Source organism: Mastomys coucha, unplaced genomic scaffold, assembly GCF_008632895.1.
Source record: "Mastomys coucha isolate ucsf_1 unplaced genomic scaffold, UCSF_Mcou_1 pScaffold22, whole genome shotgun sequence".
In the NCBI taxonomy this organism is placed as follows: Eukaryota; Metazoa; Chordata; class Mammalia; order Rodentia; family Muridae; genus Mastomys; species Mastomys coucha.
Genome location: NW_022196905.1, coordinates 122,599,238 through 122,611,910, shown reverse-complemented (window position 1 = coordinate 122,611,910; position 12,673 = coordinate 122,599,238). Strand labels below are relative to the sequence as shown.

The 12,673-nt window shown below is 45.9% G+C and overlaps 1 protein-coding gene across 11 annotated transcripts in view; it reads left to right on the top strand.

Annotated features, from left to right (window-relative positions):
• The window catches only part of Rimbp2 (RIMS binding protein 2), a 193,847-nt gene extending 183,735 nt beyond the window's left edge, over window positions 1-10,112 (top strand). For 7 of the 11 annotated variants that reach the window (XM_031338054.1, XM_031338047.1, XM_031338049.1 and 4 more), the window contains 2 exons: window positions 6,457-6,591; window positions 8,710-10,112. In XM_031338054.1, the coding sequence (XP_031193914.1) occupies window positions 6,457-6,591; window positions 8,710-8,898 (324 nt within the window). In that variant the 3' untranslated portion in view covers window positions 8,899-10,112. Of the gene's footprint in view, window positions 1-6,456; window positions 6,592-7,063 lie in introns of all 11 variants that reach the window. The other 4 variants (XM_031338055.1, XM_031338058.1, XM_031338056.1 and 1 more) reach the window with 3 other exon arrangements.
• The last annotated feature ends 2,561 nt before the right edge of the window (window positions 10,113-12,673 follow it).

Genomic DNA, 12,673 nt, shown 5'->3' with positions numbered 1-12,673 from the left:
GTACATGCTGGCCTTGAACTTGCCCCAGCCTCATGAGTTGACAGTGTTCTAGGCCTGTGCTTCTAGGCTTGGTTGTGGCTGACATCACTGGCTGCACAGAATACCTCTTGGAAATGCATGTGTTCTCCGAGGACTGAGTGAGTTTGTAGTGGTTGTCATCAGCTGGTTCTCTTGACTGCTCCAAATGACAATTGGTTTGTCTCTGTTAACAGTTGCCACCTCCTCTTGCAGTCTTACTGTCATAACAATATTGAATAACTCAAATGGGGTAGCCAGCCCTGGGCCCGTGACTTGCCACAGATGACAGTAACACACTCCAGTAACAGACCTACCTACACAGGCTAGACTCCCATCTTCCTGATATATAGATCCTGATTTACTTTACTAAATTCTTTTTAATCATTAACCCATTAACATGGAATATCTATGCACATATATGAATATATGCATACGTATATATATGCATGTGTGTGTGTATGTGTGTACATACTGGATGGGTTTATTTTCCTGACTTCTTTTCTTAGTACACTCCTCATGACTACAAGAGGAAGGGTACTATAATATTTGCATTTTAATTTGCATTTGGCTTATCTTCCTCAGGTGCTGATCACGTGTAGGGAGTTTCCTGTTGGAGCCCTGGGGTCTCTCACACTCTGACCTCTTCCTCTCCCATTTGAATACCTTTGTTTTTCTCTTCTTATTGCTCTAGCTGAGACTTTCAACACCATATGGACTGGAGCAATGGATTTCCTTGCCTTGTTCCTGGTTTTAAAACAAATGCTTCGAAATTTTTCCCATTTAATATGGTGCTGGCTCTAGGTTTGTCATGAATAAATAGCTTTTATTATGCTGAGAAATCATGTTGAAACATGTTTCTTTTATTTCAGTATCTTCAGAACTTTTAACATGTAGCATGTTATACTTTGTCAAAAACTTTTTTTTTTTTATCTATTGAGATGACCATGTGATTTCTGTCCCTGACAATATCTACTCAATGTAACTTATGCTGGGTTTTGATTAACATATAGTGAATTATCCCTGCATCTCTGGAACAAACTCAACTTGGTCATGGTCAATGATCTTTTTTGTTAACCCACTGACCATGGAACATATATGTGCATACATATATACATACACACACATACACACACACACACACACACACACATACATATATATATATATATATATATATATATATATATATACTGAATGGGCTTGTTTTTCTGATTTCTTTCTTACTGAATCTTCATTAATGTGTGAGAAGGCTCTTTGATTCATTTTGCAAATATTTTGTTGAGAATTTAAGCATCTGTATTCATCAGGGAAATTGCTCTGGAATTTTTCTTTTTCTTAAATATTTGCCTGCTTTTGGTATCTCTGTCTTACTAACTTCTTGAAAAGAACTTGGTAATGTTCTTCTTCTATTTTCTGGAATATTCTCAGAAACACTGGTTTTACTCTTCTCTGAAGGTCTGGTAAAATTCACCACTGAGTCCATCTGGGCCTGAATGTTTTTTTAATGTTGGGAGATTTTAATCACTGTTTAAGTCTTGATGATTACTATGGATCCAATCAAATTGTTTATCTCATCTTGGTGGGTCATAGTGTGTCTAAAAATTTATCCATTTCTTTTAGATTTTTCAGTTTATTGGAATAGATGGTTTTTATGGTAATGACAACTTTCTGAATCCATTGGTGTCTGTTATAATGGTTCCCTTTTCATCTCTAATTTGGGCCTTCCCTCTCGTTCCACTGGTTAGTTAGGCTAAGGGTTTGTGGATCTTGGCTCTCTCTTGGAATCAACTCTGCTCATTCTTGTATCTTTTTCTGTTCCATTAATTGCCTCCCTGATCTAATTATTTCTTTCCATTTGCTGATTTGACATGTTCCTCCTCTTCTGGGGTTTTTAAGGTATCTTGTTAAGCTGTTTACTGAAGATCTGATTTCTTGATGTAGGTGGAACTGTATCTATAAACTTCCCAACTAGAGCTGTCTTTCTTGTGTCCCAGAGGTGCTGGTACCATATGTTTTGATCTGATCACAGTAACATGTTGATTTCCATGTGGATTTCCTCATTCATCTTTCAGTTGTGTGTTGTTTAATCTCTGAGAGTTTGTGTGTGCTTGAGGCTTTATCTCACTGTCCATCTGTAGTCCTATCCCACCGTGATCAGAGAGGATACAAGGAATTGCCTTCCTGTATTTGTTGAGACTTGCTTTGTGTAATATATAATCTATTTTAAAGAAAGCTCCATGGGTTTCTGAGGACGATATGGATTCTACTGTGGTTGGATGGAATGTTCTGTAGGTGTTCATTAACTACATTTGGCCTGTGATACCATTTAAACTCAAGATGTTTGCTTTGGTGTCAGAATGACCTGTCCAACACTATTGTTGTGCTGGGTTATTCTGGGACATCTTGGTGGCATTTGCTTGTGGAATTGGATGCTCCTGTCTTCAGACGTGTGTGTTCAGCATGGGGATGTCCTCTTGAGGGATTGCTTCCTTGATCAGTACCAAATCGCTTTCACTATCTTTTCTTGACCCTTTGGTTTGACATCTATTTTATCAGCTGCTAGAGCAGCATCAGCCTGTGTCCTGAGTCTGTTTTCTCGAACCATCCTTTCTGCCCTCCACCCTGAGGCAGTGTTGGCCTTTTTTGGTGAAGAACATTTTTTTTTTTTTGAGGCAACAAATAGATGCTTTATGTGTTGTTGGGGTTTTTGTTTTTGTTGTGTCTTCTGACTGGGGGAATTGAGACCATTAGAATTCAGAGTTATTGTTGAAAGATGTCCGTTTATTCCCACCATCTTGTTTGCTTGTCCTGGTACTTGGTTTTTCTCTTAGTATTAATGTAGTGTGATTTGTTCTTCCTCGAAGTCTTGGGGTGGGTTTGGTTTTCTCTTCAGATTGAAGGATTTCGTCAGATATTATCCATAGGGTTGGCTTGGTGGTCACAAATTCCTTCAATCTTTTACTTTCTAATTATAGGAGTGTGGGTTGGCAGAGCTGACTTTCAGAACCTGAAATGCATTTTCTAGGCCAGTGTCATTTTAAAGTACCACTTGCCACGTCTGTTTTGCTGAGGAGCCGGCCTTCGTGCCCGCAAGTTTCTCTCTGGTCACTTTTAATATCCCTTTCTTTGTTCTGCACGTCTGTTCTGTGTTTTGTTTAAATCATGAGGGGAGTTTCTTCGATGGTCTGTCTGTGTGGCCTGGACGGGCCTTTCTCCCTAACTCTGGAGAACTGTCAGTCTTGAACATGTTTTCTGGCTTTTGAACCCGATTCTCTTTCCGCTGTGCCTATAAACCTGTAGAATTTGGTCTAGTGTCACTTGTGTCTTAGAAGTAAGCTCTGTAGTTTATCTTTGGTCTTGCTGGATCACCTCGTTCTTGCCACCTTGCCTTCAGGCTCAGACATTCTGTCCTCTCTTCTGTCTATTCTGTCACTAAATTCTCCACAGAGCCTTTACAGCTGTTGTCTATGTTTTTTCATTTCCAGTACTTCAGACTAGGTGTTCCTCAGCATTTCTCTTGGTCGATTTCTCTTTCACATCATCTTACCTCTTCCTTTCTTCGGTTCTTTGTTTTGAACATCCTTATGACTGTTATATTGAGTTCTGTGTCACTTAGCTCCATCTCACTAGATGCCATTGCTTCAGGATTAGTCATTTTTTGGAGGACGTCTGTCTTAGATCGCTGTGATGGGATATATGCGCCTGATATTATTTTGTTGCTCAGTTCTGAAAAACTTGCTATTTTCTTTCAGTTGGTATCTTTTCAACGTTCAACACAAGTAGAAGTTGAGTGTGTAGTTTACAAAATAACTTTTCTGTTCAGGAGCCCCGAGGGCCTTGGTGACCTCTGTACCATTCCCTGGGTGGCATATGAACTAGGAGAGCAACCATGGCTGCAGACATTGCTACCCTACAGCTTTGATAACAGGGACCCTTTAGACTTTAGTAACTGTGGGCAGATAATCAAGGACAGTGTGGAGGGCACATTGTTCCTTTAGTGAGATTAGGAGTGGCAGGAAGTATAGCTGGAAGGAAAAAGATTAACTGTTAAATTGACCTTGGGAATAAATGAGATGGGTAAAGTATTGAGAAGGAGGCATTGGCATATTGTTGGGGTCCCCATATTTTAGAGAGTATTAAATCTCTGGAAGATTATATTTAAGAAGTTAAAGTGGGCTGAAGAGATGGATCAGTGGTAAAGATCACTGACTGCTCTTCCAGAGGTCCTGAGTTCAATTCCCCCCAACCACATGTGCCTCACAACCATCTGTAATGGGATCTGATGCCCTGTTCTGGTGTGTCTGAAGAGAACGACAGTGTACTCACATACATAAAATAATCTTAAAAAGAAAAGATGCAGGAAGGGGACCATCCGAGCTATGGCTGAGGAGTATACCTTTATCTTATAATAAACCCAGTGGGGTTATCTGGACATCTTCAAATATGAGCAATATACAAACAAAAGCTGCACACGTGTCTATAGAAGGGCAGAAATAACAGAGCATTTACAGTTTGCCCTGCTGGCGCAGTTATGCTGAAAGGTGAATGTCTCAGCTCCCCCTTGCTCTAGAAGGATCCCCATGTCGCTGTGTGCAGGAGGGAGCAGTGCGAGCTATTGTTCCCGGCAGCCCCGTGTTCCTGCTGTTCCAGCGGGGTGGGGATGTTATGCCTTTCCTTGGTAGTTCTCTTGGACCCTTGCATGCACCGAGGCCTTTTCTGTCTTTGTACATTGGGTGCATTCTATCAAAGCAGTAGGTTCTGCTCTGTTCAGGGAAGCCTGATTGGCAGGCAGGCTGGTGTGGGGAGTGCTTTCAGCTCATCCCTGCTTCCCTGCAGGGATCTCCCTTGGCTTAGAAAACTCAACAGACCCTGCAAGAGAGCACACAGAGGACTAGCTTTTTTTCTCTCATTTGAGTTTTGGTGGTGAGACTTCCAGTCTAGCAGCTTACCCAGAAATCCTTGGAGGGAATTATCATCTTACAGGACTGGGTTCAGTTTGCCATGCCATGGATGTGTCAGAATGGTTTCCTCTTAAGTCTGTCTATTCCATGGCATGCGTGTTGTCTTCTGGTGATCCAGCTGTGGACATTTTTTGCCTTTTGACTGCAGCAGATGATACAGACATAAACATTGTACAGGTGGCTCCGAGACCTGGCTCTACAGTTTTGGGGTGCACAACCTGAGGTGGAGTTGTGCATCACATTGGTTGCGCTGTCTGGAGTTTCTGGAAGGCCTGCCACACTGTGCTTCCCATCAGCTCGATGGAGATGGGGGTCCAGTCTCTCTCCAAGTCTTCACCGATATTTGTTTTCTGGTTTGCGAGGACTCCGGCGGGGATGGGGGGGGAGTTTGAGGGGGAATGCGCGCGGGGGGGGGGAGTCCTGACCATATTCATCCTGATGCTGTAAGATTCATGCATTTATTACTTTTTTAGGGGAGGGTGGTAGGTATACGTGGAACTTGTTCTCTCCTTCCACCTAGTGGGTTCCAGGGGTTGAACTCTGGTGTCAGCCTGATGGCGGCACCTCACTTGCTGGTCCACCCTGTAGTTTCATTGGTGTCTGTCCTGTGACCAGTAATGCTGTGATCTCACCCCCCCCAATTTGGTGGGGGGGTACATTTGTCTATTTATTTGGAGAAATGTCCATTTTAAAATGTCTTTTGTTGCTTGGCTGTTGTTCTTTACATATTCTGGTTACTAACCTCCGGCAGAAAGACCACGGATAGCTACGTATCCCTCCCTTGAGTGAATTGCTATGCCTCTGGTTGTGTACTGTGTGCGTTTTAGTTGATGAGGTAGGCTGACCGTCATGGAAGACACACAACCCCATGTCACCGCTGTCACAAGCTAGGCTCGTCTGCTGCCAACCGTCTTACACCTCAGCCATTTTTACTTCAGTGCAAGGTCTCACCAAGTTGCCAAGGCATGCCTTGAGCTCCCTTGGTACCCAGACTGGCTCAATAGAATGCAGATTCCAGGCACGTGCCTCACCACACTCCTGCCCTAGAGTTAGATCTTTAGGACCCTAGTTCCCACTTCTGAAATAAGAGCTGCATTTGAGAGGACGGATGAAGACCTGTATAGGACTCAGGTTGCCACTTCTCAGGAGGTTGAGCCAGGAGGATTGTGAGTTTAAGGCTGCCCTGTTTCAAAATAAGTAAAAGGGGTGGGGGAGGGGTGCCTGGGCATGCGACTCAGCAGTAGAACACTTGCCTGGTATGCGAAAGGCCCTAGATTTCATACCTTGTGTGTGGCTGGGCTTGTTCTTCTCATCCGAGCACTTTGGGAGTGTTTACCGGGCATTCAGCTAAGGCCTGCCACTTCTAGCCAGAATCAACTCACTCCTGTCCTCTTAAGCAGGGCGTCCGTGTGGGAGAAATCAGCTCTGAAGAAATAAGTGACTCCCTTGACCCTTTCTCCACACCCTGTGATTCCAGGGAGAGCTGAATGGGCAGAAAGGCCTCGTGCCTTCCAACTTCCTGGAAGAAGTGCCTGATGACGTGGAGGTCCACCTTTCCGATGCTCCGCCCCACTACTCCCACGACCCGCCCATGCGCTCCAAGGCCAAAAGGGTAAGCCAACCCCCTTAGCCTGCCTGCCTCCCTCCTCTCCTCTCTGCGTCCGGCGCAATCTTTGCATTGCTGCTTTCGTGATTTGGGCCCCAAATCACGAATGAGGGCATCTGCCCTCATTTTCCCCCCCTGTCCTTCTTTGGGCATTGTGCCCGCAAATGCTTAGCTCCAACTTACAAGTTGGTGTTCCACAGAAGGACCCTTTGGCTTCAGCCCGTCTGCCTGACGCCAGGGTTTTTCCCCTGGCCCGCAGAGTAGGTGCACAGATCAGCTGACAGAGAGTGAGGTTCGGGGACCCGGTACCACTGGCCTTCCCCTTAGGGTTCTAGATGGCAGGGCTTAGCGTAGCACGCCTGCCTGAGACTGCATTCTCTCGAGTGTCTCATCTTTACGTTTCGCCATCACTGCGAGTTCTTATCTGTTGTATTTTACGTATATGTTTTTATCTCTTCGCTCATCTGCTTGGACATAGAAGAAGAGTGTTCATTTCACACCCTAATCAGGCATGTAGCCTTCACGTAAGTGAGCAACCGAAGACACCTTAGAGAGATACCGACTTAAGCTACCCTAAGCGGACAGCGCGGTAGTCTTAAGACTTCAATGTGGGCTTAAAAGAAAGAGAGAGAAAAGAAATATGTCTCAAAAAAGAAAAAAAAAACCCAAAACAAACAAACAAACAAAAACCCATTGGACCTAAACTATTAGGCTGTCTTCCCTGGTCTCAGTTGCCTGGCAACTGGATTCATAGTGAAGCGAATCATCTCGAACAATCATTTTTTTAAAAAAATATGTCCATTGAGAATACGGGAAAGGCCAACCTTGGGAACATATTTCTTAAAGCTGTTTGTTTACACAAGAGTGCGCCAGTGTGTACTCACAAGGAGAGCTGCCTATTGCATTGTTAGCTACCCTCAGTAAAAAAAGCACAACTGGGTCCATGTGTTTACTGTAATAGGTTTGACTCATGGTGAGAGCCAAGACAAAACTTTAATCCCAGATCAAGCCCTGAGGGGTAGCCTTGGCTCTGGTCATGCCAAAACTGGCCGGAACACCCAGCTGCAGCCCCCTGGCCTTAGGGGCAGGTGTTCCCTCTCCTCAAAGCACAATTGTTCCGAGCTCACGGAGGTACGGGTGAGGTGCTGGCATGCTAATGCAATACTGTCTCCGGACACAGCAGCTCCCATGACGGCACTAGCTGGCCCCATGGTATCTTCAGGTGTGCTTTGGGTGTGCCCTAGGTGTTCTCCATTAGAGTTAGACCTTGATTTTAAATCCAAGCAAGCTTGGGGGCCCCTTTGCCTTGTGTGGTATGCCCACTGAGTGCCCTGGTCTTACTTGCCAAGTTTTGCTCTGGGGATATTAGTGAACCAGAGGCCTGGCGATTACTGGCCACACTTAGGAGTGTGCCTAGCTGCAGAAGGAAGTGAAATTGGCACTCAGTGTTCCTGAATCAAATTCCATCCCTTGGAAGCACCGTTGGTCGGCCACCTAAAGTCTCTTAAGGCCCACCATCTCTGTGTGCTGGGGCAAGTACGCACTCCTCTATTGGGAGGTGGTTAGAGTCTTCAAGAAGGGCCTTTGAGCTTCCTTAGATTACAATTAAGGTTCATTTCAGTTTTTTTTTCTTTCAAACAGTGTGCCATCCCCAAAGTTTCTATAGGACTCTAACTGACCCAAGGGCTCACTCCACCATGGCAGGGCCTTCTCTACCCCCCACCTAGTTCATAATCCATCCAAATTCCCATTGAGAGCTTTTTGCTTTACGATATGATTGATGGGTATCTCGGCCACTTTGCCTATCCATCTGATTGACAATAACCTCCCCTGCTTTTAGTCTGAATTTTCAGAGTAAATTATGACCTGGCTTTCTTTGCCAAAGCGATGGCCACCCCGTCTCCCAAGACAAAGACGGCGAAAGCCCATGGAGGCCAGCCTCTCTCTCTCAGAGGGGCCTTGGGAGAGGGCGTGTGCTTCTCATGGCATACTTTAAAAATTGAAAGAAGAAACGAACCACCACCCACCCTTTCCCCTGGCTGGCGGGAGACGGGGGCAGTGTTACCGAGTGAATTGTTGTTGGCTCTGACGCACTCAATAAAACTGTCGCAATGTACCTACTAGGTTCCTCCTGAGGGTTCAGGGACAGCAAGGAGAGCTCCATCCCCCACAGCCCATCTCCATTCGGGGTCACCTACGTCATCTATGGGTTCTGGTAGTCCTGGGAGAGGCAGGGAAATGTCCTCGAAAAAGAAAAAAGGGCTGCTCTCCAGAGGCAAGAAACTGCTGCAAAGGCTGGCTGCAGTGAAGTGACCCCTGAGCCTCCGGACACTTCCAAATCCATGTCACTCGCTTTAATTCCAAACGAGGACTCCCAAAACCCAACCTTGACCCCCCACCCCCACCCCCACCCCAGCAGTAGAGAGATACACTCTTACACTACCATTCTCGAGATACCATTGGAGAGATCAGGGAAGGGGCTGCACCGCAGTCCCCTCCCTCTCCGCTCCCAAGGTTCTGTCCAAGGTCTGGAGCGGGGGAGGTGGGAGGGGCAGCTGGCTGAGCAGCAGAAGGGGCGGGGGAGGGCTCTCTGCAGCCACCTCCCGCCACCTGCAGTTCCAGCCTGCACACACTAGAGGGCAGCCCTGACCTCTCCCACTTCTCAAGATGCTTGCCTCATTACACATTACTGTCATTTCCACGCGCGGCTCTTGAGATTCCTAGTTTAACTCGCCTTGATGTTCTGGCCTTATAACTGCACAGTGGTTTGTACTGTCGAATAAAAAACACCGTGTATACTTCGCATGTGTTGTGCATTCCTGGTCATCATCCTCACTGACACAGTGGCTTCACCTCACAGTGGCCCAGGCCCTACACTTTTAGATGCGGGTCTTGGGTCTTTCCAAGCAAGCCAGCAACACACAGGACACGTTTACTTAGCCCACCACCCAAGAGAGGAAAGGAGAGGTAGCGACCGGGCAGCATGCATGTCCTCTAGCCAGCCAGGGAGCTGACCAATCTTGGCGTTTAGTGTCCTATCCTGTGGCTTTTAGCTTTCTGTTACTTTCATCATTTGTTGAAAGGCCTTGCCCTGAGAACCATCCACAGCACACATAGCAAAGCCACCACACGCTTCATTAGCCAGACCAGAAGGAGCCTAAATTGAAATCTCTCAGATGCCCTACACCCATCTATATCATTAGCCTTGAACAGCAGACCTCCCCAAAATGCTGGCTGATGTGACGGTCACGACTTTGTAATTCCTGTCCACTGTAAACTGTTTTTACTTCTTTATACATACTTTTCAGACTGCCTTTTTTTTGTAATTTCTGGAAGGTTTGTAAATGAATGACAAAGCTTTTCCCCATTGTGTCTTCAGAAACTATATATTGTAAATTGTAATATAATTGTATGTGGTAGATTGATTAAAAGGCCATTCCTCGGTGTGTGAAGTGCTGTGCGGGTGTGTGCATGTGTACAGCTAGGGTGACGAATTTTCTAGAAATAAACTTTGTTATTTTGTACAATGCCGTGCCTTTCTGTGTCTTTATTTTAAATACTCTTATCATGGCAGGGGAATGGAATTGCTTTCTGCTACATGTCCACAAAGAACTCTATGGGCTTGGGATTTCTGGGACCAAATTAAAATATGTTCTTGAGCCATGTTCTAGGAGTCATTTCTATGACACTCCTGGTGGCAATCTTTGTGGGAAAAGAGACATAGGGAAGAGCCTTGATTGTGAGAAATTCATAATTACTTTCAAGCAAGAGATTGGGGGGGTTCAATTTAGCTCCTTATCACCTTTGATTTATGACTGTAGTTTATTTGTTGGGGGAGGGAGTTGTAATTTCAGCATGAGGTCTTTGTGTTACCAGAGATACACATGCAGCCGAGATCACAAGAATCTATTGAATGTATGGATTTACACCAAAACTCTTAGCAACACCCTGGCACCTTTTTCAGGGATATTAATATTAATAATTAATATTAATTAATAAAGGCTCAACCCAGCTAAATGCAGCCTAACTTACCAAACAGGTGTACAGAGGTTTCCCTCTGCAGGCTCAGTTCCACTGACCACATTTTTCCTGGGATGTGTTGAGATGCAAGGGCATGGTAGAGAAAGGATGCTCTCTTTAGTGTGGCCAGAAAGCAGAAAGCACAAGGAACCAGGGGATAGATACCCCCATAAAGCCACGTTCCCACTGAGCCACTTTCAGCTCCTAAGAACCTGTTCAGCTATGAACTTACTCAGTAGATGAACTGACTGACGAAGTCGCCACCCCACCCCCAAATCAGGTCACTTCCCAAGAGCCCCTCAGATGGCAGCCAAGCTCTGGGCACGCCAGTTTTCGGGGGACAGTCTTTAGGTCTAACCTTTAACAGTAGAAACTGTTCTAAGATCAGACCGTTTATGGCAAGATGAAAAGAACTGTTCAGATGCAGCACCTCATGGGCTGATGCACACTGACGTATTACAGTCACAGCCACAATGTTATTCATGTTGAACCTATACGTTTACCTACCACGTGTAAACAGAATTCTCACAAGGGGGAAAGAACCACCCAAGGTCACTGGGATAAATGTTTCTCTGTATTGGTGATTTTTCTCAATGCTCTAGAGGGAGGGTTTATTCTGGCCACAGACTGGGAGTGGCATCCAGGATGAGGCAGCTGGCCACACTGCACTGCACCCGGATGGGCAGTAGAGACACGATGTTGCTCCCCACCTGCCTTTCTCCTCAGTTACACCTCTACTGACACCATCACAGACACGTCCAGGGATTCCACAGAGAGTCTGAATTCCTTCCAGTCCACGAGGAGGAACCACTCTGTCTTGTGACAACATTGACAATGCCCTCCCCCCAACCAATAAACTACGGTCATAAATCAAAAGTGATAAGGAGCTAAATTGAACCCCCGCCCAACCTCTTGCTTGAAAGTAATTCTGAATTTCTCACAATCAAGGCTTTTTCCTGCCTAGAAGGGAGGGGCTCCCACCACACCCTCACTGGGCTGGAACTCCTAAGGGTGGCTTTTTGGAGATGCCATACAGAGATATGCCTTTTCTACAGCTTTCCGCTTCATCAAAGATGATCAATACTGAGTTCATAAAATACGGACAGCAGGTGCGGTACCTCATCACTAGTTGATGGAACACAAACACAGCCCCCTCTGGCTTGGAACCACTTGGGTCTAAACCTGACAATGTGCTTTACAGACAAGGGCAGAGCCTCCTGTGTGGCCGAGCTGCTGACTTGACATAATCCGTACCTGACCCGTGTGTGGGCCCTCTAAATGAACTGTCTGCAGAGGTCCCACTTGGCAAAGAAGAGATGTGATTGAGTACACAAAAACGAGACAATTCCTGTGACATGGGCAGAGTGTTCACTCTCTCAGATACAGTCCTGGGAGAAGGGGTGGTCCTGTCCTGGGCTAGGGCCCACGGACTTGGAGGACCACAGTCCATGCCAGCTCTGCCTCTCCTCCTGCGTCTTCCCTGAGAGTTCAGCCCTCCTTGGCCATTCACCATAGTTGATGTCTTTGGTCCCAGCATGGATACTCACCAAAGCACCACACTCTACTCTCCCAAACGACCTCAGAAGTGAATGGAATAAAAGGTGATACATATCCTCCTTGGCTCAGACGCTTCCTTCTGCATCCTTCTGCAGCTCAGGAGCCAAATCAGTGCAAAGCTGGGCATCAGCTTAGACACACAAGGGTGGTTTTTATACACCTATTAGCATTTCCTGGGCCCCTGAATTGGCTGAGTTCTTTGTGGAGGTACAATTTCCTACCTTGTCATACTGTTGCTCCCTCCCTATGTTCCATAGCCCATTGTTCCAGGATGCAAATCTTTATCTTGTATATCCTGGGGCTTGAGATTCGCTCCTTTGCAGATATTGTGCTCGGCCTATAACCTTTCAAACCTAGGATGAACCGAGATAGGTCCAGACAAGCAGGCAGCACTGCTGCCCTCTAGGGAAGATACGCCCAGCATGCCTCCTGCTTGTCTGTGATTCTCTGATGAGCTCTAAATGTTCCTGAACCTGGAAATAGACCACAACTGCTTAGCTGTGCACACCTC